This window comes from Caretta caretta, chromosome 6, assembly GCF_965140235.1.
Source record: "Caretta caretta isolate rCarCar2 chromosome 6, rCarCar1.hap1, whole genome shotgun sequence".
Lineage (NCBI taxonomy): Eukaryota > Metazoa > Chordata > Testudines > Cheloniidae > Caretta > Caretta caretta.
Genome location: NC_134211.1, coordinates 2,822,375 through 2,846,725, shown reverse-complemented (window position 1 = coordinate 2,846,725; position 24,351 = coordinate 2,822,375). Strand labels below are relative to the sequence as shown.

General features: G+C 55.5%; 1 protein-coding gene across 1 annotated transcript; it reads left to right on the top strand.

The window, feature by feature from the left end:
* The first annotated feature begins 67 nt into the window (after positions 1-67).
* LOC125637858 (uncharacterized) lies at positions 68-23,977 on the top strand. Its single transcript, XM_075129177.1, has 25 exons — positions 68-102; positions 4,428-4,580; positions 5,132-5,347; positions 5,749-5,886; positions 6,352-6,456; positions 6,625-6,675; positions 10,444-10,500; positions 10,839-10,925; positions 11,046-11,169; positions 11,810-11,940; positions 12,505-12,558; positions 13,000-13,092; positions 13,274-13,486; positions 14,341-14,430; positions 14,619-14,831; positions 16,072-16,161; positions 16,351-16,563; positions 17,824-17,898; positions 18,088-18,300; positions 19,490-19,564; positions 19,754-19,966; positions 21,159-21,233; positions 21,422-21,622; positions 22,863-22,937; positions 23,112-23,977. Exons 2-25 carry the CDS (start codon positions 4,515-4,517, stop codon positions 23,598-23,600), a joined length of 3,357 nt encoding a protein of 1,118 aa, XP_074985278.1. The 5' UTR covers positions 68-102; positions 4,428-4,514; the 3' UTR covers positions 23,601-23,977.
* Positions 23,978-24,351: the final 374 nt, after the last annotated feature.

Here is a 24,351-nt window from a genome sequence, read left to right as displayed (position 1 = left end):
ACACCCCCTTCCAGCAGCTGAGCTCATGAGAGACACGGGAGTTTCACTTTTGTTTCTCAGATAACATTTTGCCTGCACGGAGAGAAGCGAAGATTTGGCCAGGTAAGAACGGGGGCCAGGAGAGCAGGGTGCAGGTTTAAGGAGTTTGTCCCAATCTAATCCATCAAGGGCTTCATTTGTGCCAGGACTGAGCCAAAGCATCTCCCGACCTGGCAGTTCAGAGCCCAGCACCTCTGGGCCGGGCAGTTCAGAGCCCCGGCTCCTGTGGGTTTGCCATGTCACTTATTAATGTAAAAAAACTGCGTAAGCCCTGGCACCTCTTTTGTTACATATTAATCGCTCCATCTGGTATCAGCTACCCCTGATCTACACCCTCTGGGATGTCTTGAGTGCCCCCGATGTAACGCAGCTGTCCGGGGGGGGAGCCTCAATGCCAGAGCAGACTGGGCAGCTTCTTGCACCAGAAACGCTGTCCCAAAGCAAGTCTAGGGCCTAGACCTGCTTCCCAGTGATTTCAGCTCTGCTGGGCTGCAGCCAAACTCTCAGCCAGCTCTGTTGTTACACAGTGGAAACAAGAAAAGTCAAATAGGACCTAGGGCATAAGCCCCTGCAACAACTGCAAACACACGCTTTCTCTCCCCTTTAGGCTTTGACGCCCATGTCCCCTGCCTAGCGAGTGCAGGTCAGTTGCGGGGGAGTCCCTCATCAGGGCAGGGCAAGCCCAGTTCTGCTGCCCTGGATTCACACAACAAGGATACCAGCCCTTGTACCCCTGCCCCGATAACAAAGTGACTGGTGACCCAACACCAGCCGAAAGGGATCCTTTGGGCAAAGCAGCCCCATTGTGCTGAGCATCTGGGCAGGGTAGCTGTGTCCACGCAAACAAGGTCGGCTGCTAAAGTCCTTTTCCTCCACTCGTCCACCTCTTCCTCCTCCTTTCCCCTAGTTGTCAGGGGGGAGCTCAAGAAATGCCTGGTTTCCGAGAAGAGGCAGCTCTGCTGGGGTGTTATTTCTGTAGGGAGAGGAAGTGGTAACTTCCTGAAACTCGCAAGGTGGCTTTGTCTCCTATGGGGCAAAATGTCTGACCCCATGACAGTCACCACTCCTGGCATTTCCAGTGCCCCTTAAAGCCCTGGAGTACTTGTGGCACCTTAGAGACTAACCAATTTATTTGAGCATAAGCTTTCGTGAGCTACAGCTCACTTCATCGGATGCATTTAGTGGAAAACACAGTGTGGACATATATATACACACAGAACATGAGAAAAAAAACAAAACCAAAAAACCAAACCTGTAAGGAGAATGATCAATTAAGATATTAAGATGAGCTATTACCAGCAGGAGAGCGGGGTGGGGGGAGGGGGGGGCTTTTTGTAGTGATAATCAAGGTGGGCTATTTCCAGCAGTTAACAAGAACGACTGAGGAACAGTGGGGGGAGGGGGGTGAAAAAAAATAAACATGATTTCAACAATTTCCATCCCACCATCAACCTCAGCCTGGACCAGTCCACACAAGAGATCCACTTCCTGGACACTACAGTTCTAATAAGCAATAGTCACATAAACACCACCCTATACCGGAAACCTACTGACCGCTATTCCTACCTACATGCCTCCAGCTTTCACCAAGACCACACCACATGATCCGTTGTCTACAGCCAAGCTCTGCGATACAACCGCATTTGCTCCAACCCCTCAGACAGAGACAAACACCTACAAGATCTCTATCAAGTGTTCTTACAACTACAATACCCACCTGCGGAAGTGAAGAAACAGGATTGACAGAGCCAGAAGAGTACCCAGAAGTCACCTACTACAGGACAGGCCCAACAAAGAAAATAACAGAACGCCACTAGCCGTCACCTTCAGCCCCCAACTAAAACCTCTCCAGCGCATCATCAAGGATCTACAACCTATCCTGAAGGACGACCCATCACTCTCACAGATCTTGGGAGACAGGCCAGTCCTTGCCTACAGACAGCCCCCCAACCTGAAGCAAATACTCACCAGCAACCACATACCACACCACAGAACCACTAACCCAGGAACCTATCCTCGCAACAAAGCCCGTTGCCAACTGTGCCCACATATCTATTCAGGGGACACCATCACAGGGCCTAATCACATCAGCCACACTATCAGAGGCTCGTTCACCTGCACATCCACCAATGTGATATATGCCATCATGTGCCAGCAATGCCCCTCTGCCATGTACATTGGTCAAACTCGACAGTCTCTACGTAAAAGAATAAATGGACACAAATCAGATGTCAAGAATTATAACATTCATAAACCAATCGGAGAACACTTCAGTCTCTCTGGTCACGCAATTACAGAAATGAAAGTTGCGATATTACAACAAAAAGACTTCAAAAACAGTCTCCAGCGAGAGACTGCTGAATTGGAATTAATTTGCAAACTGGATACAATTAACTTAGGCTTGAATAGAGGCTTGGAATGGATGGGTCATTACACAAAGTAAAACTATTTCCCCATGTTTATTTCTTTCCCTCCCCCACCCCCACGCCCACTCTTCCTCAGTCCTTCTTGTTAACTGCTGGAAATGGCTCACCTTGATTATCACTACAAAAAGTCCCCCCCACCCCCCCCCGGCTCTCCTGCTGGTAATAGCTCATCTTAATTGATCACTCTCCTTACAGGTTTGGTTTTTTGGTTTTGGTTTTTTCTCATGTTCTGTGTGTATATATATGTCCTCACTGTGTTTTCCACTAAATGCATCCGATGAAGTGAGCTGTAGCTCACGAAAGCTCATGCTCAAATAAATTGGTTAGTCTCTAAGGTGCCACAAGTCCTCCTTTTCTTTTTGCGAATACAGACTAACACAGCTGCTACTCTGAAACCTTAAAGCCCTGGTGGCCTCAGTTTCCCCATTTTCAAAATGGGGATGATAAAACTTTTCTGTTTACACCTGAGCTCTTTCAACAGAGACTGTCTCATGAGGTGTCTGTGGAGTGCCTGGCACAGTGGGGCCCTGATCTCAGTCAGGGTCTGTGCCATGCCTGACAGAATTGGAGCTCCCAGCTCCCCTACCACTGAGCCACCCGGTCCCTGCAGTCAAATGGTCCTTAGGCAGAGCCCAGCCCACTGCTGAAGATAGGAGGAGCCCTGGCCATCTGTGTAGGGGGTGGTCTCGTCACCTCATGGGGACCTCTCTGAGTTCCCCAGGCTACCTGATGAGCCCCCCTTTGCAGAGCTCCACCACCCCATGGTAGTCTCTCTATTCCATCTTTTTCTAAGCCTCCTTCCACATTCTGACTTTCTCCCCATCTCTCTCTTTCTGCACTCTCTGGTCTCTGTCACTTGCTTTTCCAGCTTGGCCTCACCCCCTGTGCCTCTCTGTGTCCCCACCACCCTCACTGCCCTCCCTCCCCCTAGCAGCACCTGTGAGAGCAGGACCGCCCCACCCACCCTCACACTCTCACCAGAGGAGGAGCACATAAAAGACATGGGGAGTTTTGCTTTTGTTTTTCAGACGAAGTTTTTCTGCAGAGAAGTAAAGATTTGGCCGGGAAAGAGCCGGTGTGTGTGGGGGGTGTGTGTGTGTGGAGGGTGTCTGCCCCAATCTAGCCCATCCCCCCTCTACCCAGGGGGGCAGGATCATCCCCCCCAATTTATTTCCCCCCACAGGGCCAGATCGACCCCCACAATCTATTTCCCCCCGGGGGCAGGATAATTCCCTCCCATTTGTTTCCTGTGTTTCACCGACCCTCCCCAAGCTGGGCTGGGGCATTGCCCAGTCACATGAGAGTGCTCGGCTCTCTGTGGGGTGCAAATTAATGTGGGGTTCCTGCCAGGCAGGGGCAGTTCCGACCTTGCTGTCTGTCCAGCAGAGAGACAGGCAGAGACAGCAGCTAATCTACCCCCAACGCTGGGCCTGGCTCATGGCATGATTTGAAACAGTCAAACTCTGACTCAGTTCAACCAGCTAAAACTTTGGGTCTGTGGAATTCAACAGAACGTGACTTGTCTTTTGTTAGCCACGATCAGGACATTTACAGGGACAAGCTAAGCCAAGCAAGGAGAGCCAGCCCCCCAGATGTTCACACCCTCCCCCCGCAAAAATAGAGGGGTTCTATATATTTTCTTGCCAGTCTTTAGAGCCCCTTTTCCAGTTTCACCTCTGCCTCCCAGGTGCAGGAGCAGGAAACATGAGGGCTGGGTGCGAACTGCTTTGGTTTAACCTACACGGGGAACAAATATTTAATAATGGTCTCCACAGTCTAGCAGAGGAAGGTCCAACGTGATCCCATGGCTGGAAGCTGAACCTAGACACATTCAAGGTGGAAACCAGATGTCCATGTTTACCAGGGAGGGGAATTAACCATGGGAGCAATGTACCAAGCAGCGTGGTGGATTCTCTGTTGAGATGGGATGTGTTTCTAGGAAATCTGCTCTCGTTCAAACAGGAATTAATTGGGGGGAGTTCTCTGGCCTGTGTTATCCAGGAGCTCAGCCTTGGTCCCTCCTGGCCTTGGAATCTACCAATCTCCGCCATGACTTCTTGCAATCTGTCTTCTTGCTCTGGTTCCACCCAGGGGACAGGAATACAAACTGGGCAGGTAAACTGAGTCACACAGCTTATTGACAGAAATATTCCCGTGTTCTCTCTCTCTCCCACCCCCAGCCTCCTGCTGTCAGGAAGGGGCACACCTGGGCTAGAGATCAGCCGTTCTCCATCAGAGCCCATCTGCTCCTGCGTGCCAGGTTCTCACCCAGTAGGTCCCCCTCTCAACGAGTTCCAGAGAGATGGAGCAACTCTGGGATGATGTCACCTGCTCCATCTGCCTGGATGTCTCGAACAAACCCATCTCCTTCTGCTGGGGCTGCCTCGGGGCTCACTGGCGTGTGGTCTTGGCCCAGGGGTCCCAGTGCCCTACGTGCCGGGCTCCCTGCTCCAGGGACAGGATAACCCCAGACACGTGGTTGAGAGCCCTGGTGGAGAAAATCACAGAGTCCTCATGGGAAGAGATGGAGGTGGTGAGACCAGACAGACCAGATCAGAGAAAGGGGCCTTTCCCCTCTAGGGGCACTGGGTCCCAAAGGCCCCAGGGCAGGGGACTGACTGGCTCAGGGGTGGAGTCCCAGGTCTGACCCTGCTCTCTCCCTGCAGCAGGGGCCGGGGGCTCAGCCAGAGCCGGGCCGCCCGGTGCAGCTGGTGCGTCTGGACGAGGAAGGGAACCTGACCCTGGACAAGGAGGCCCTGAGCCGCTGCCTGGAGCAGGGTGGGGTGGGGGACGCCCCCGTCTGCCTGGTGTCCATCATCGGGGAGCAGCGCCGGGGCAAATCCTTCCTGCTGAACTGCCTGCTGCGCCAACTCCAGAGCCCGGTGAGAGAGGACGGGATCCCCAGTTAAGGCCCCGCCCCCTGAACCGCAGACCCCGCCCACCCCAGACAGGGCCCCGCCCCCTCCACCCCAGGCCTTGCCCCCTACAGCAAAGGTCCCCTCTCCCTAGCCAGGGCTCTCCCCCTGTACCAGGCCCAGGGCAGAGCAACTGAGGCCCCACCCTCCAACCATGCCCCCCCACCAAGCAACATAGGCCCCACCCTCCAGCCATGGCCCCTCCCCCTGCAGCACAGGCCCCATGCCCTCCCCATGTATCACCGGACCCACTCTCCAGCCGTACCTTCACTCCCAGACTGCTAGGACTCCACCCCCTCCCCTGCTCCCTCAGGACCCCAGACCCAAACCCCGTTCCCTCCTGACCTTGCCCTGGTCTCCCCCTACAGGAGGCTGTGGATGCGTCATGGATGGACCGAGAAGACGAGATCCTGGGGGGGTTTGAGTGTTGTAATGGGATAGAGACCGTGACGAAGGGGGTATGGATGTGGGACCAGCCCCTCTGGGTCCAGGACCAAGGGAGGAGGGTGAGTGGGGCAGGGAGCAGGCAGGGGGATGGGGAATGGGGCAGTAGGGGCGGGGAATGAGGGTGGTGTGGGGGGAAGATTCTAAGGGAGCAGGGGGGCTGGAATAGTGGGGGAGGGGAGAGGGGAATGGGGATGTCTGGGGTGCAAAGTCCTGTGTGGAGGTAGGGGGACTGGAGGGCTGGAGGAGGCGGGATGGAGCAGTGGGTGGGGGGAGAGAAATGGGCAGATGGGGGCAAGGTCCCAGCCCTGGGATTTCCTACAGACACGCTGGGCTGGAGTTGGGGGTGGGGGATGTTCACAGCTTGAAGCTCCTCCCCCAGGGCCCGCCTCCAGCCAGCGTGCCCAGGCCAGGCCCCAGGGAGCCGGGCAGCGGAGGTGCCGGGGCTGGGCAGGGGCGAGGGTGGTGTTAGCACAGGACGCCCGTCGCTGTGGCCAGTGGATCTGTCTGTGTGTCTGTCCCTGCAGGTGGCCGTGTTCCTGGTGGACACTGAGGGCTGCCTGGACCTGCAGCGCCCCATGGAGACCAGCATCAAGCTCTCCGTGTTCAGCATATTGCTCAGCTCCTACTGGGTGGGGGCACCATGCTGCAGGGGACGGGACTGGGGGCTCCGCAGGTGGTGCCATGCTGCGGGGAGTGGGCGGGGGGGGGGGGGTCGGCAGGGGGGCTGTTCTGCTGTGAGGTGAGCTGAGGTGTGGGGTTGGCGGGAGGGCTCACCTTTTCTTATTATTATTTTCTAGATCTTCAATATTTCCAGCACGTTTACGCGGACGGAGGCAGATTATTTGGAGGTGGGTGGGGCAGGGGATACACACAACTCTACTGACATGGACCTGCCAGCCAGGTCGCTGCCGTGAGGACCCAAGTCCCTGGGCGGTGTGGGGATTGGAGTGGGGCAGTCTAGAGGCTGTTATTGATGTTTAGAAAGACCTAGCGATCTCGCCCCAGGCTGGGGTTTCAGGTGTGGTGAGTCTGAACAGTAATACATGATCAGTCATTAATAAAATATTAGTGACTGTCATATTTCTGGTTATTTATCATTACCTGGCAGCTATTATTCATTAACCAATAGGCTCTGGGCAGTTGGTTCTCACAGCCGAGTGCTGGACCTCCTGAAGGTCCGGTGGAGAAGAAACTTTTGTGTCCCGGTTCACTCCACTAAGTGATCTGAAATGTGTCTGCGGACTCAGATTGCCGGGATGGTGAGGGAGCCTTGTGGCAGCTCACGGTGGGTTTGGTGACCTAGAGCTGGGGTGGGTGGAGCAAGGGGTTAGCCCAGATACAGCTTCCCCCAGAAATCAGCGTTTCTCACAGCGCGGGCCCATCCAGAATGTCACACTTAGCCAAGCCAGGGCCAACAGAGTTAAGGGAAACACCCTCACAACCGTACCTCGGCCTTCTTGGGCTGGCACCTTAGTACGCCCGTGGCACCCAGCCCCACTCTCTGCCTGTGCCCCTGTCAGGGTTCCCTCCCCACTCTGAACTGTGGGACACAGATGTGGGGAACCGCATGAAAGACCCCTAAACTTATTTCTACCAGCTTAAATTAAAAACTTCCCCAAGGCACAAATTCTTGCTTGCCCTTGGACGGTGTGCTGCCACCACCAAGTGAGTTAGACAAAGACTCAAGGAAAAGAACCACTTGGAGTTCCTGTTCCCCAAAATATTCCCCCCAAGCCCCTTCACCCCTTTTCCTGGGGAGGCTTGAGAATAATATCCTCACCAATTGGTACAGGTGAGCACAGACCAAATCCCTGGGTTTTAGGACACTAAAACCAATCAGATTATTTAAAAAACCAGGACTTTATTATAAAGAAAAAAGTAAAAGAAGCACCTCTTTAAAATCAGGATGGAAGGTAATGTTTCAGGGTAATCAGATTCAAAATATAGAGGATTCCCCTCTAGGCAAAACTTCAAAGTTACAAAAACAGGGATAAGCCCCCCTCTTAGCACAGGGAAAATTCACAAGCTAAAACAAAAGATAAACTAACTCATTTCCTTCCTCTTACAATTTTTGTAATCTTAGATGCTTAGTTCAGGTATGGCTTTGGGAGATGTATTTTCCCTGCCCTGGTTCCTTGCTGACCCGGGGAGAACAAAGGAACACCAAACAAAAACCTTCCCCCACAGATTTGAAAGTATCTTCTCCCCTTATTGGTCCTTTTGGTCACATGCCAACCAGGTTATCTGAGCTTCTTAACCCTTTACAGGTAAAGGAGGGATTTTATGCTACCCTTAGCTGTATGTTCATGACAGCCCCATATGGGGCAGGAGCAACTTGCCCTTGCGCGACACCCAGACACTGAGCCTGGATGGGCAGGAGCCAGCCCTGGGCAACCCGCGTCGCTCTGCATTAGTGAAGGGTTTGTGATGGGAAAAATGTTCCATTGGAGTATTTCCAACCAGCCCTAACCCTGACCCTATGTCCCATCCCCCAGTCCTACCTCTGTGTGCCCCACTCCCTTTCCCCCCATGCCAGGGGCTTTGTGTGCCCCATTCCCCCTGCCCCCATGCCAGGGGCTCTGTGTGCCCCCCATTCTCCCTGCTCAGCACCCAGAAGTTCCTGCTACCCCTCTTCCCCAGAGTGGTTTTCCCATTGGCTGCTGATGCTACTCACCAGATCTAAATGGAAATTGGGCTTATGGGGTTTTCCAATTTACCCCTCTCCCCCCACCCCAAATCAGTGGGGTTCTTCCCACTGATGCCTAGGATATCCCCTGAAATATGGGAATTGATCAGATGTGGTCTCAAAAAGTTATCACGATACAGAAAGACAAAGAGAAATGCCATCCGGTTCTGTGTTAGGCCTTTTACTTCGTTTAGCCAATTAACTAACTTGTATAATTAGTTATTTTATATTCATTAAGAGCTGCCAGTTATTGATTATTTGTGAGTCACTACTGGCTGTCAGCTGTTCGTTGTTTTGTACCCACCATTAGTTGGGTCAGTTGATTTCAGAACGATCATTTCGGGAGATGGAAAATAAAAGTCTTGTTGAAAAATGGAAAGCTGATTGTCATAAATATAAAGGGAAGGGTAACCACCTTTCTGTATACAGTGCTATAAAATCCCTCCTGGCCAGAGGCAAAACCCTTTCACCTGTAAAGGGTTAAGAAGCTAAGATAACCTTGCTGGCACCTGACCAAAATGACCAATGAGGGGACTCTTCGGTCCACTGAACGGCATTTGGCTGTTTCTTTTTGGTTAGGTCTGTCAGTGGGGCGGCGATTTGGCACTGACAAAATCAGAATGTTTTCATGCAAACTTCCACTTTCAAAGAACAGCCAAATGTTAGCGTTTGTTGGGTTTCTCTCTCCACATTTTTGGGTTCCACTGTTTCTCAGGTTTCGATCTTTGATTTTCAGTCTTCGGTTTTCAGTTCTTGTTCATTGTGTTTTGGTCCATGGTTGTCAGTTTTGCGGCTTTAGTTATCACTTGGCACATTTCATTTATTGGTTTTTGTTCTTTGATCGTCAGATTTTGATTCTTCTCATTGATTGGGGGGGGGGGTTTGTTATCAATTTTCTGCTTTTTGTTTATTGATTGCAAGATTTCAATGTTTGTTTACTGGGCTTCATTTATCAGTGTCTTTCTACTGATTATTGGCTTTTAATTTTTCGTTATATATTTGGGGTGTTTAAACATTTTTTTCATTTCTGCTGTTCACTTATTGCTTCTTTTCACTGTTGGTTTTCTGTCTTTGACTATTCATTTTCTAACTCTGACTTGGTTTTGTGACCTTGATAACTGGTCTTCGTACTTCAGTTACTGGTTTTCTGTTTTGGCTATTGGTTTTCTGGCTTCAATTACTACTTTTGTGGCTTTGATTACTGGACTTCTGCTTTCATTTATTGGTTTTCTGATATTGATTACTGGTTTTCTGTCTTTCACTTTGGGGTATTTTGACTTTGATATCTGTTTTTCTGACTTGCACTGCTGGTTTTGACTCTCTGACTATTGGTTTTCTTATTTCAAATACTTATTTTTTATTGTTGGCTTTCAGACGTTAATACCCGATAACTTGCTTCGATTACTGGTTTTCTGACTTTGATGAATACTGGTTTTCTATTTTTGACCATTGGTTTTCTGGCATTAATTATTAGCTTGTTGATTTTGCTAAGTGATTGTGTGATTTCTTTCACTGCTTTTCGGGTTTCAGTAACTGGTTTTCTGATTCCAGTGACTAGTTTTCTTCTTTTCATTATTTCTTTTTGGTCTCCAATTATTGGCTCAATGAGTTTGATTTTTGGCTTTCTGTGTCTTCTGTGACTGCTTTTCTAGAACCAGCTATTGGGTTTTCTGAATTCAGTTATTGCTTTTAGATGTGTGATTACTGGTGTTGAGTTATTGTTGTTTGAAATTATGTTTTCTCTCTTCATTTTGTCAATTTTTCTCTCTTCAGTTATCAGTTTCCACTTAATGTTGTCTGGGATCCCTTTAGTTTCAGTGGCATTTATTTCACTCGTTTATTTTGCGTCGCCAATCTTGCTTGGTCACCTTTGGGGGGATGGTTTCTTCAAGATGGAAAAAATTGCCTTGTCTCTCTCTCTGCATCTCAGATGTTCATTCAGGTTGCGAAGGAGGTTGGAGAGACCTGCAATCTGGCCCCAATCCAGGTGGGTCCTTGTTTCCCATCACCCCCCGACATGGGGGTACAATGCTAGTTCCACCCCACCCCCCTGCTCCAGTCACCCCACCTGATTCTTACTATTCCTATCTATCATCTCTATTATCAGAGCACCTCAGAGCCCCCATCCTAGGCTCGGACCCCGTCATGCCAGGCGCTGGACAAACCCAGAACAGCCAGTCCCTGCCCCCATTGTTCTTCCACCCCCACGTCATGCCCAGGGTCTCAGTGTCGGTGGCTGGGTTGGACAGCAGCCTCCAGCTCTGGTCTCCTCTCTGTGCCCCCCCCAGCCCCAGAGTGACCCTTCCCCTGTGCTCTCCGTTGCAGCACCTGGACCTGTTGGTGCGAGATTGGCAGCACTCCAGAGCCTACGGCGCAGGCGGGGGGCAGGAGTATCTCACAGACATCACACAGGTAATGATCAGAGCCGGGCGCCACGTGTGTTCATGGAAACAGCAAACTCTGACTTTGGGGTGGAGTTGAAGGGTTCCACAGCGGGTCTGATGGCCGCAAATGTTACTTTGATTCCTGTAGAAACTGGAGGCCTCTGCTCAGCAGCCCCTGGTGGTTGGAGCCCTGAGGGAAAGCGGCTCCCGGTGCTACCTACTGCCCCACCCTGGCACAGAGTTCATCAGGAGCGAGGCAGGGATGCCAGGCAGTAAGAGACCCCATCTTCTCCCCTCTTACCCCCTGCACTGCTCCCCCAGCCCCCACCCCCTCCTGCACTGACCTCACTCCTGTCCCTGCACCCATTCCCATCCCCTCTTGCACTTCCCCCATCCTCATCCATGCCCCCATCCCCACCCTCTCTCCTCTGCTGCCCCTTTCTTGCCCCTTTCTCTCCCTTCTGTGCTGCCCCCACCCCAAAATCCCAGTGCCCAGCTCACCCCCCCCCTTGACTTAGAATGTACTGTCCTGCCCATGGCACAGGTGAACTCACTAGGTCACAGCATCTATGCAGGAGGGGAGGGGGACATGCAGGGTCACTGCTGGGGTCCTGGGATCCTAGGGGGACAAAGCAGGTTTCCCCCTTTTAGGTCTTCATGGGTCCCCTGGCACCACGCAGTGGAGACTGCTGACCCCTCCACTGCAGCCTCTCCCTGCTCCCGCTGCTCCTCCCCCATTTCCCCCCGGGCAGTGGGGTGTGTGTGGGGAGGTGCTAAGCAGCCATTGCCCAGAGATGGAATCTCATTTCCTGTGGCACAAACTAGCCCCCCACATACCCCATTTAACTTGTGTCCTACCCCAGACACCTGGGTCCCTCCTGGATGCCTATGTCCTTTTTCCCCCCCCTGCAGACATGGACAAATATTTCCGACAGTATCTGCGGGACTATGTCAGCACCGTAGAGAGCTCAGCAGGGATACACGCCCGGACGGACCAAGCCAGGAAGGGGCTGACTGGGGCTCAGCTGGCTGCCAGGATCAAGGTGGGAGAGTGGGGTCTGCTAAAGGGGAGGGGGGCCTGGATGGGAGACAGCAAAAGGGCTGCAAAGCAGGGACAGGGGTTCAATATGGGCTGCCATGCTGCAGGGAGCAGGTGGGGGTCAGCAGGGGGCACCGTGCTGCAGGGAGCAGGTGGGGGCTCAGCAGGGGGCGCCGTGCTGCAGGGAACGGGTGGGGGTCAGCAGGGGGCGCTGTGCTGCAGGGAACAGGTGGCGGTCAGCAGGGGGCTCTGTGCTGCAGGGAACGGGTGGGGGTCAGCAGGGGGCGCTGTGCTGCAGGGAATGGGTGGCGGTCAGCAGGGGGCGCTGTGCTGCGGGGAATGGGTGGGGTTCAGCAGGGGGCGCTGTGCTGCGGGGAACGGGTGGGGGTCAGCAGGGGGCGCTGTGCTGCGGGGAATGGGTGGGGGTCAGCAGGGGGCGCTGTGCTGCGGGGAATGGGTGGGGGTCAGCAGGGGGAGCTGTGCAGCAGGGAGCGGGCAGGAGGCTCAGCGGGGGGCAGGGGGCTGAGCTGTCCCTGATCCCAGTTCCCCCGGGTGTTACTCCCCACAGGACGTCTCCCAGTACTTGAAGACCAAACGCTACAACTTTTCCTCCCCTGTGAAGGTACCGGGTCACCCCTCTCCCCGCCTCTCTCTTTCCAGCCTGGATATGGGAGGTGGGTGGGGGCTGGTTCTCTTGACCCTGACCCCAGGTTCTCCTGCCATTGGCCAGTCACACTAGGCCAGGAGGGGGCACCATAACAGATCCCCCAAATGTGCTTATCGGGGACTCCCAGCACGCAAGAGATAAGGGCACGTGCAGGAAGCCCTGCCAGAGAACCAGTCCCCTCCACTGCGGTGGCAGCAATGTGGCTATTACCATGGGGTCAAGGGGCTGCCCCCTGGCTCTGGGGGAATGTGGGGAGTCGGGGGCCAGTGTGGAGGTGATAGCAAGGAGCAGGGTCCTGTAGGAATGGGGGGAAGGTGGTGACTGGGGGGGGGGCTCCCAGTTCAGAGATGGGCCTATCCCATCCCCACCCCCACCCTTTCCCCTCTCCCTTCACAGATGGCCGAGGTGTTTGCAGCCATGAGAGAGGAGATAAACGGCAGAGCAGTAGAAGCCGCCAGGCAGGAATATGAACAATTTGTGCAGCAGCTGGTGAGCTCGGAGGGGCTGTGGGTCGGGGATCAGGGGCACCGGCAGAGCTGGGGGGAGCAGGACTGGGCTAGCAGGGGGCTGTGGGTCGGGGTTGAGGGGGCTGCGGGTGTGTGAGGCGGCGGCGCCCCCTGTGGCTGGGTAACGCTCGTGTCCGTCCCGAATGGCCAATCTCTCCCGGCAGGACCGTGACCACCAGAGCACGAGCAGCTGCCTGAGTGTGAAGCCTGCAGAAATGCAGCATCGCCTGGAGGAGAAACGCCAGGAGCTGCTGGAGCGCTGCCGGGGGAAGCTGCGGGGCAAAGACCCCGAGAAACAGGCGGCCCTGGAGGAGCTGAAGCAGGGGCTGGACAGGCTGATGGCCCAGTTCCTGCCAGGATATGAACAGCGCTTTAAAGTGAAGAAGGCCATGGGGTTGGGCCTGTACACTGGGGGGGAGGAGGTCCTGGAAGTGGTGGGTGTGGGTATCGGAGTAGGCATCGGGGCGGGTGTAGCTATGACTGTGGTGGGGCTGGAGGAAGCAGTGTCTCTTGGGGTCAGGGCGGGGGGCTTTGGCCTGATTGGGGGCGGGTGCAGCTGGGTGGACAGAAGGTGGTCTGGATCCAGACAGACACCACCACCCAAGGGCAGGAGGACAAGGAGGAGGGTGGGGCAGAGTATTTGGGTCAGGAGCCCCGACTGCGGGGTGACAGATAGTGGGGAGGAACATCACCCCCCAACCTGGGCAAGTCTCTGTCCCAGCCCTGAGTAATGAGAACCTCTGTATGCAAGGGGATAGATAGATAGATAGATAGATAGATAAGAACAACTTACAACGGGTAGCTTGATTGCAAAAGGACACAAAGGTTGATTGATTTACAGCGGGGTCCCAATCCGACAGTTTTCAGTTCATTCTCAGCCCAGGTCCACGTGCCATTAGCCAGTCGCACTAGGGAGGGACACCACAACAGCTTCCCCAAATGCCCTGATTGGGGCTCCCTGACCCCAGCCCCCAAGAGATAAGGGGACCCCCAGGGACCCAACTGGAGAACCAACCCCCTGCACTGGGGTGGTGCTCATGTGACCATGGCTGTGGGGTCATTGTGGGGCTGCCCCTGGCTTTGCAGGAATGGGGGGTTTGGGGGGTGAGTGGGGAGGTGGGAGCAGTGCGCAGGGCCCTGGAGGAATGGAGGGAGAATGTGGTGAGTGGGGGTCTCCCAGTTCATCGATCGTCCCACCCCCATCCCCTCCCTGTCCCCTCTCCCCCCACAGATGGCTGAGATGGCAGAGATGAGAGAGAAGGCAAACAGAAAAGCAGTAGAAGGCATCAGGAGGGAATATGAACAATTTCGAGAGAAGCAGGTGAGTGCAGCGGGGCTGTGGGTCGGGGATAAGGGGCACCGGCAGAGCTGGGGGGAGCAGGGCTGGGATAGCAGGGGGCTGTGGGTCGGGGTTGAGGGGTCTGCAGGCGTGTGAGGTGGCGGCGCCCCCTGTGGCTGGGTAACGCTAGTGCCCGTCCCGAATGGCCGATCTCTCCCCGCTCCCGGTAGGACCGTGACCACCAGAGCACGAGCAGCTGCCTGAGTGTGGAGCCTGCAGAGATGCAGCATCGCCTGGAGGAGAAACGCCAGGAGCTGCTGGAGCGCTGCCGGGGGAAGCTGCAGGGCGAGGATCCCCAGAAACAGGCGGCCCTGGAGGAGCTGAAGCAGGGGCTGGACAGGCTGATGGCCCAGTTCCTGTCGGACTACAAACTGCGCTTTAAAGTAAAGAAGGCCATGGGGTTCAGCCTGTACACTGGGGGGAGGGAACCAGGCCTTGGTGGGTGTGGGTTTCAGGGCAGGCATCGGGGCGGGTATAGCTGTGGCTGTGGTGGGGCTGGAGAAAGAGTGGCCATTGGGGTTGAGGCTGGGGACTTTGGCTTGATTGCGGGGGGAGTTGGGGGGAGAGCGTTGGGCAACTGGGTGGGCCCCGGTTTGGGTGGAAGTTGGTCCGGAACAAGACAGGCACCAACACCCCAGGACAGGGGAGACAAGCGGGAGGGCAAGGCAGGGTGTTCAGATCAGGATACCTGCTGTGGGGTGGCAGATAGTGGGAAGGAAACATCATGTCTCACCATGGGCAAGGGTCTGTCCCAGCCCTCAGCACTGGGAACCTCTGTATGCAAGGGAATCAATACAGGGGGAAATGGGGATAGATAGATAGATAGATAGATAGATAGATAGATAGATAGATAGATAGATAGATAGGATTATGGGGATAGACAGATAGATAGATAGATTAGATAAGAACAACTTATAACAGGTAGCTAGATTGCAAAAGGACACAGAGGTTGACTGATTTACAGTGGGGTCACCGAGATCAGGATCCAGCCCTGACCCCATTGACATCAGTCGATAAATAACTCGGCCCCAGATCCTGTGCTCCAAGCCGGCCCCTGCATCCCTCAGTCTCAAGTTTCGTTAGTTTTCATTCCCAACCAGTGGGAGGAAAACCTATTTTCACATTTTGTGTTTGTTTTAAAGATTTTCTCCTCCCCTGATACAGTGCATGTGTCGCGGGGACAATTTTGGGGCGTTTCCCCTCATTTCCCCACTGATGTGAAAACAATCCAAAGGGTTTTGGGAGGTTAGAAACCCCCAAATCCCAATCCGACAGTTTTCAGTTCATTCTCAGCCCAGGTCCACCTGCCAGTAGCCAGTTACACTAGGGAGGGGCACCACAACAGCTCCCCCAGATGTCCTGATTGGGGCTCCCTGACCCCAGCCCCCAAGAGATAAGGGGACCCCCAGGGACACAACCAGAGACAGGTGGACATGGCCGTGGGGTCCTTGGGGGACTGCTCCAGGCTCTGGGGGAATGTGGGGGTATGGGGTTGAGTTGGAAGGTGACAGCAGCGAGAAGGGTCCTGGAGGCTTGGGGTGAAGTGGTGAGTGGGGGGAGAGGGAGGCTCCCAGTTCAGAGATTGTCCTGTCCCAAACCCACTCTGTCCCCTTTTCCCCACAGATGGCCGAAATGTCAGCGATAATAGAGGAGGTAAACAAGAGAGCAGTAGAAGCCACCAGGACGGAATTTCAACAATTTGTGAAGCAGCTGGTGAGCACGGAGGGGCTGTGGCCGGGAGTGAGGGGCACCGGCAGAGCTGGGGGGAGCCGAGGGCTGGGCTACCAGCGGGCTGTGGCTCAGAGTTGAGGGGGCTGCGGGTATGCGCGGCGGCAGCGCCCCCTGTGGCTGGGTAATGCTCGTGCCCGTCCCGAATGGCCGATCTCTCCCCGCTCCCGGCAGGACCGTGACCACCAGAGCATGCGCAGCTGCCTGAGGGTGAAGCCCCTGGAGATGCGGCATCGCCTGGAGGGGAAACGCCAGAAGCTGCTGGAGCGCTGCCGGGGGGAGCTGCTGGGCGAGGATCCCCAGAAACAGGCTGCCCTGGAGGAGCTGAAGCAGGGGCTGGACGAGCAGACGACCCCGTTTCTGTCAAACTACGGGGAGCGCTTTAAAGTGAAGAAGGCCGAGTGGTTGGGCCTGGCCGTGGGGTGGGGCAGGGGACGTCCTGGCCGTGGGGAGCGCGGGGATCAGGGCGGGCGAGGGTGCGGGTGTAGCTGTGGCTGTGATGGCGATGGAGGAAGCAGTGGCCATTGGGGTTGGGGTGGGGGCTTTGGCTGGATCGGGGGGGCTGTGGGCAGGTGGCTGGGGGCTGGGTTTGGACAGAAGACAGCCCAGAATATGACAGGCACCAGCCTCCCAGGGCAGGGGGACGAGTGGGAGAGCGGGGCAGGATGTTCTGATCAGCAGACCCTGCTGCGGGGGTGGAGGGGGGGGACATAGTGGGAAGGAACCATCACACCCCACCCTGAGACTGTCCCAGCACTCAGCACTGGGAACCTCTGTATGCAAGGGGATGGATGGATAGATAGATAGATAGATAGATAGATAGATAGATAGATAGATAGATAGATAGATAGATAGATAGGGGTGGATGAGGATAGATAGATAGATAGGTAGGTTTGTTTATGGGAATAGATGAAAACATCTTACAATGGTAGCTAGATTTCAAGAGGACGCAGCTTGACTGATTTACAGCGGGGTCACGGAGATCAGAATCCAGCCCTAATCCCATCAACGTCAGTCGATAAAAAACCCTGCCCTGAATCCTGTGCTCCGAGACGGCTCTTGCATCCCTCAGTCACAAGTTTAATTGTTTTTCATTTTCAACAAGTGGGAGAAAAATTGATTCTCATATTTTGCGGGTTTTTTAAAATATTTTCTCTTCCCCTGATACGGTGTGTGTGTAGAGGGGACAATTTCGGGGTGATTTCCCTTCATTTCCCCACTGAGTTGAAAACAATAGAAAGGGGTAAGGGAGGTTAGAAACCCCCAAATCCCAATCCACCTGTTTTCTGTTCATTCTCACCCCAGGTCCACCTGCCATTGGCCAATCACACTAGGCCAGGAGGGGTCACCGCAACAGCTCCCCCAAAGTCCTGATCGGGGCTCCCTGCCCCCAACCCCTGGGACATAAGGGGACCCCCAAGGGATCCAGCTGGAGAACCACCCCTATCCACTGGGGCAGTGACAATGTGGCCATGGCTGTTCCCTGGCTCTGAGGAAATGTGGGGAGTTGGGGGGCAAGTCGGAAGGCGACCACAGCGAGCAGGGTCCTGTAGGAATGGGGAGAAGGTGGTGAGTGTGGGGGAGGGGGGCTCTGAGTTCAGAGATGGTCCCATCCCAACCACCACCCTGTCCCCTCTCCCCCCGTAGAGGGCTGAGATGGAGGCAAACAGAAAAACAGTAAAAGCCACCAGGACGGAATATGAACAATTTGTGCAGAAGCAGGTAAGTGCAGAGGGGCTGTGGGTCGGGGATAAGAGGCACCGTCAGAGCTGGGGGGAGTAGGGCTGGGCTAGCAGGGGGCTGCGGGTGGGGGCTGAAGGGGCTGCAGATGTGTGAGGTGGGGGCGTCCCCCTGTGGCTGGGTAACACTCGTGCCCGTCCCGAATGGCTGATCTCTCCCCGCTCCCGGCAGGACTGTGACCACCAGAGCACGAGCAGCTGCCTGAGTGTGAAGCCCCTGGAGATGCGGCATCGCCTGGAGGGGAAACGCCAGGAGCTGCAGGAGCGCTGCCGGGGGGAGCTGCTGGGCGAGGATCCCCAGAAACAGGCTGCCCTGGAGGAGCTGAAGCAGGGGCTGGACGAGCAGACAACCCAGTTCCTGTCAACCTACGAGCAGCGCTTTCAAGTGAAGAAGGCCGAGTGGTTGGGCCTGGCCGTGGGATGGGGCAGGGGGACGTCCTGGCCGTGGGGAGCGCGGGGATCAGGGCGGGCGAGGGTGCGGGTGTAGCTGTGGCTGTGATGGCGATGGAGGAAGCAGTGGCCATTGGGGTTGGGGTGGGGGGCTGTGGCCGGATCAGGGGGGCTGTGGGCAGGTGTCTGGGGGCTGGGTTTGGACGGAAGACAGCCCAGAATATGACAGGCACCAGCCCCTCAGGGCAGGGGGACGAGTGGGAGAGCGGGGCAGGATGTTCTGATCAGCAGACCCTGCTGCGGGAGGGGGACGGGGACATAGTGGGAAGGAACCATCACACCCCACCCTGAGACTGTCCCGGCCCTCAGCACTGGGAACCTCTGTATGCAAGGGAACAGATACATTGGTCGATAGGTAGATAGATAGGTTTGTTTATGGGAATAGATGAAAACATCTTACAACTGGTAGCTAGATTTCAAGAGGACACAGGTTGTCTGATTTACAGCGGGGTCATGGAGATCAGAATCCAGCCCTGACCCCATCGACGTGAGTCGATAAATAACCCTGCCCTGAATCCTGTGCTCCGAGCCGGCTCTTGCATCCCTCAGTCACAAGTTTCATTGTTTTTCATTTTCAACAAGTGGGAGAAAAATTGATTCTCATATTTTGTGGGTTTTTTAAAATATTTTCTCTTCCCCTGATACAGTGTGTGTGTAGAGGGGACAATTTCGGGGTGATTTCCCTTCATTTCCCCACTGAGTTGAAAACAATAGAAAGGGGTGAGGGAGGTTAGAAACCCCCCAAATCCCAATCCAACTGTTTTCTGTTCATTCTCAGCCCAGGTCCACCTGCCATTGGCCAATCGCACTAGGCCAGGAGGGGTCACCGCAACAGCTCCCCCAAAGTCCTGATCGGGGCTTCCTGCCCCCAACCCCTGGGAGATAAGGGGACCCCCCGGGACCCAGCCGGAGAACCAGCCCTATCCACTTGTGCAGTGACAATGTGGCCATGGCTGTCCCCTGGCTCTGGGGAAATGTGGGGAGTTGGGGGGCCAGTGGGAAGGCGACCACAGCGAGCAGGGTCCTGTAGGAATGGGGAGAAGGTGGTGAGTGTGGGGGAGGGGGGCTCTGAGTTCAGAGATGGTCCCATCCCAACCACCACCCTGTCCCCTCTCCCCCCGCAGATGGCTGTGATGGAGGAAAACAGAAAAGCAGTAAAAACCGTCAGGGAGGAATATGAACAATTTGTGCAGAAGCAGGTAAGTGCAGAGGGGCTGTGGGTCGGGGATAAGAGGCACCGTCAGAGCTGGGGGGAGCAGGGCTGGGCTAGCAGGGGGCTGCGGGTGGGGGCTGAAGGGGCTGCAGATGTGTGAGGTGGGGGCGCCCCCCTGTGGCTGGGTAACGCTCGTGCCCGTCCCGAATGGCCGATCTCTCCCCGCTGCCGGCAGGACTGTGACCACCAGAGCAGGAGCAGCTGCCTGAGTGTGAAGCCTGCAGAGATGCAGCATCGCCTGGAGGGGAAACGCCAGGAGCTGCTGGAGCGCTGCCGGGGGGAGCTGTGGGGCGAGGATCCCCAGAAACAGGCTGCCCTGGAGGAGCTGAAGCAGGGGCTGGACGAGCAGACGACCCCATTCCTGTCAACCTACAGGGAGCGCTTTAAAGTGAAGAAGGCCGAGTGGTTGGGCCTGGCGTTGGGGTCGGGGAGGGGGACGTCCTGGCCGTGGGGAGCGCGGGGATCAGGGCGGGCGAGGGTGCGGGTGTAGCTGTGGCTGTGATGGTGATGGAGGAAGCAGTGGCCATTGGGGTTGGGGTGGGGGGCTGTGGCCGGATCAGGGGGGCTGTGGGCAGGTGTCTGGGGGCTGGGTTTGGACGGAAGACAGCCCAGAATATGACAGGCACCAGCCCCCCAGGGCAGGGGGACGAGTGGGAGAGTGGGGCAGGATGTTCTGATCAGCAGACCCTGCTGCGGGAGGGGGACGGGGACATAGTGGGAAGGAACCATCACACCCCACCCTGAGACTGTCCCGGCCCTCAGCACTGGGAACCTCTGTATGCAAGGGAACAGATACATTGGTCGATAGGTAGATAGATAGGTTTGTTTATGGGAATAGATGAAAACATCTTACAACTGGTAGCTAGATTTCAAGAGGACACAGCTTGACTGATTTACAGCGGGGTCACGGAGATCAGAATCCAGCCCTGATCCCATTGACGTCAGTCGATAAAAAACCCTGCCCTGAATCCTGTGCTCCGAGCCAGCTCTTCCATCCCTCAGTCACAAGTTTCATTGTTTTTCATTTTCAACAAGTGGGAGAAAAATTGATTCTCATATTTTGCGGGTTTTTTAAAATATTTTCTCCTCCCCCGATACAGTGTGTGTGTAGAGGGGACTATTTCAGGGTGATTTCCCCTCATTTCCCCACTGATTTGAAAACAATACAAAGGTTGTGAGGGAGGTTAGAAACCCCCCAAATCCCAATCCACCTGTTTTCTGTTCCTTCTCACCCCAGGTCCACCTGCCATTGGCCAATTGCATTAGGCCAGGAGGGGTCACCGCAACAGGTCCCCCAAATGTCCTGATCGGGGCTCCCTGCCCCCAACCCCTGGGACATAAGGGGACCCCCAAGGGATCCAGCCGGAGAACCAGCTCTATCCACTGGGGTAGTGACAATGTGGCCATGGCTGTCCCCTGGCTCTGGGAAAATGTGGGGAGTTGGGGGGCCAGTGGGAAGGTGACCACAGCGAGCAGAGTCCTGTAGGAATGGGGAGAAGGTGGTGAGTGTCGGGGAGGGGGGCTCTGAGTTCAGATATGGTCCCATCCCAACCACCGCCCTGTCCCCTCTGCCCCCACAGGGGGCTGTGATGGAGGCAAACAGCAGAGCAGTAGAAGCCGCCAGGCAGGAATATGAACAATTTGTGCAGAAACAGGTGAGCGCAGAGGGGCTGTGGGTCGGGGATAAGAGGCACCGTCAGAGCTGGGGGGAGCAGGGCTGGGCTAGCAGGGGGCTGCGGGTGGGGGCTGAAGGGGCTGCAGATGTGTGAGGGGGCGGCGCCCCCTGTGGCTGGGTAATGCTCGTGCCCGTCCCGAATGGCCGATCTCTCCCCGCTGCCGGCAGGACCGTGACCACCAGAGCAGGAGCAGCTGCCTGCGTGTGGAGCCCCTGGAGATGTGGCATCGCCTGTTGGGGAAATGCTGGGAGCTGCTGGAGCGCTGCCGGGGCGAGGATCCCCAGAAACAGGCTGCCCTGGAGGAGCTGAGGCAGGGGCTGGACGAGCAGACGACCCAGTTCCTGTCAACCTACAGGGAGCGCTTTCAAGTGAAGAAGGCCGAGTGGTTGGGCCTGGCCGTGGGGTGGGGCAGGGGGACGTCCTGGCCGTGGGGAGCGCGGGGATCAGGGCAGGCGAGGGTGCGGGTGTAGCTGTGGCTGTGATGGCGATGGAGGAAGCAGTGGCCATTGGGGTTGGGGTTTGGGGCTTTGGCCAAATCGGGGGGGCTGTGGGCAGGTGTCTGGGGGCTGGGTTTTGACGGAAGACAGCCCAGAATATGACAGGCACCAGCCCCCCAGGGCAGGGGGACGAGTGGGAGAGCGGGGCAGGATGTTCTGATCAGCAGACCCTGTGCGGGGGGGGGGGGGGGGACATAGTGGGAAGGAGCCATCACACCCCACCCTGAGACTGTCCCAGCACTCAGCACTGGGAACCTCTGTATGCAAGGGAACAGATACATTGGTCGATAGATAGATAGATGGGGTGGATGATGATAGATAGATAGATAGATAGATAGATAGATAGATAGATAGGTGTGTTTATGGGAATAGATGAAAACATTTTACAACTAGTAGCTAGATTTGAAGAGGACACAGCTTGACTGATTTACAGCGGGGTCACGGAGATCAGAATCCAGCCCTGACCCCATCGACGTGAGTCGATAAATAACCCGGCCCCGGATCCTGTGCTCCAAGCCGGCCCCTGCATCCCTCAGTCTCAAGTTTCGTTAGTTTTCATTCCCAACCAGATGGAGGAAATCCTATTTTCACATTTTGTGTTTGTTTTAAAGATTTCCTCCTCCCCTGATACAGTGCATGTGTCGCGGGGACAATTTTGGGGAGTTTCCCCTCATTTCCCCACTGATTTGAAAACAATCCAAAGGTTGTGAGGGAGGTTAGAAACCCCCAAATCCCAATCCAACTGTTTTCTGTTCCTTCTCACCCCAGGTCCACCTGCCATTGGCCAATCGCACTAGGCCAGGAGGGGTCACCGCAACAGGTCCCCCAAATGTCCTGATCGGGGCTCCCTGCCCCCAACCCCTGGGACTTAAGGGGACCCCGAAGGGATCCAGCCAGAGAACCAGCCCTATCCACTGGGGCAGTGACAATGTGGCCATGGCTGTCCCCTGGCTCTGGGGAAATGTGGGGAGTTGGGGGGCCAGTGGGAAGGCGACCACAGCGAGCAGGGTCCTGTAGGAATGGGGAGAAGGTGGTGAGTGTGGGGGAGGGGGGCTCTGAGTTCAGAGATGGTCCCATCCCAACCACCACCCTGTCCCCTTTCCCCCCACAGGGGGCTGTGATGGAGGCAAACAGCAGAGCAGTACAAGCCGCCAGGCAGGAATATGAACAATTTGTGCAGGAGCAGGTGAGCGCAGAGGGGCTGTGGGTCGGGGATAAGGGGCACCGGCAGAGCTTGGGGGAGCAGGGGGCTGCGGGTCGGGGTGGAGGGGGCTGTGGGTGTGTGAGGCAGCGGCACCCAATGCGGCTGGGTAACGCCAGTGTCCGTCCCTAATCTCTGATCTCTCCCCGCTCCCGGCAGGACCGTGACCACCAGAGCAGGAGCAGCTGCCTGAGTGTGAAGCCCCTGGAGATGCGGCATCGCCTGGAGGGGAAACGCCGGGAGCTGCAGGAGCGCTGCCGGGGGGAGCTGTGGGGCGAGGATCCCCAGAAACAGGCTGCCCTGGAGGAGCTGAAGCAGGGGCTGGACGAGCAGACGACCCAGTTCCTGTCAACCTACGGGCAGCGCTTTAAAAAGAAGTCCATATTGAAGGCCGTGTGCATCGTGGGGGGCGGCCTGGCTGTTGCGGGCGCAGCTGCCGGGGTGGCTGCCGGTGCGCTGGCTGTGGGGGAAGTAGTGGCCATCGCGGTCGGGGCGGGGGGCGGTGGCCTGATTGCGGGAGGTGTGGGGGCCTGGTTCGAACAGAAGTTCGGCCGGAACAAGAGAGGCAGCAACACTGCAGGGCAGCAGGACGAGGGCGGGGCAGGGAGCTCAGATCAGGAAGCCCTGCTGCCGCGGGGGGGGACCTAGTGGGAAGGAGCCATCACACCCCACCCTGAGCAAGACTCTGTCCCAGCCATCAGCACTGGGAACCTCTGTATGCAAGGAGATAGATAGATATATAGATAGATAGATAGAGGGAGTGTATGGGGATAGATAGATAGATTTATGGAATCAGACAGAAAGAACTTACACCAGGTAGCCAGATATCAAAAGGACACAGAGATCGATTGATTTACAGAGGGGTCACGGAGATCAGAATCCTGCCCTGACCCCATCGATGTCAGTCGATAAATAACCCTGCCCTGAATCCCGTGCTCTGAGCTGGCCCCTCCATCCCTCAGTCACAAGTTTCATTGGTTTTTATTTTCAACATGTGTGAGTAAAATTGATTCTCATATTTTGCATTTGGTGGTTGCTGGTTTTTTTTAACGTTTTCTCCTCCCCTGAAGAACTGTGTGTCGAGGGGACAATTTTGGAGGGGGTTTCCCTCATTTCCCCACTTATTTGAAAAATGATACAAAGGGAGGAGGGAAGTTAGAAAACCCCCAAGTCCCATTCTAACATTTTTCAGTTTATTCTCCCAATGAAAGCTACATTTTCCCACCAAAAAGGCACATCCAAAACAACAGTTTTCCCACAAACAAAAACGTGTTTTGTGATGAAAACTCATTTTTTGATGACGAAAAGACTCAGGTGAAATATTTCCATCAGCTGGGAGGAGGGAGGATCGCAGCATCTGTGTGTTCATGTGGAGAAGAAAGGGGGAGTTTGAATTCAT

What these genes read in the sequence shown, in the direction of transcription:
- LOC125637858 (XM_075129177.1), top strand. Translation starts at nt 4,515, where the DNA reads ATGACTTCTTGCAATCTGTCTTCTTGCTCTGGTTCCACCCAGGGGACA. An exon ending in CGAGGCAGGGATGCCAGGCA is followed by an intron (nt 11,170 to 11,809) that starts GTAAGAGACCCC and finishes CCCCCCCTGCAG; the next exon opens with ACATGGACAAATATTTCCGA. An exon ending in ACTTTTCCTCCCCTGTGAAG is followed by an intron (nt 12,559 to 12,999) that starts GTACCGGGTCAC and finishes CTCCCTTCACAG; the next exon opens with ATGGCCGAGGTGTTTGCAGC.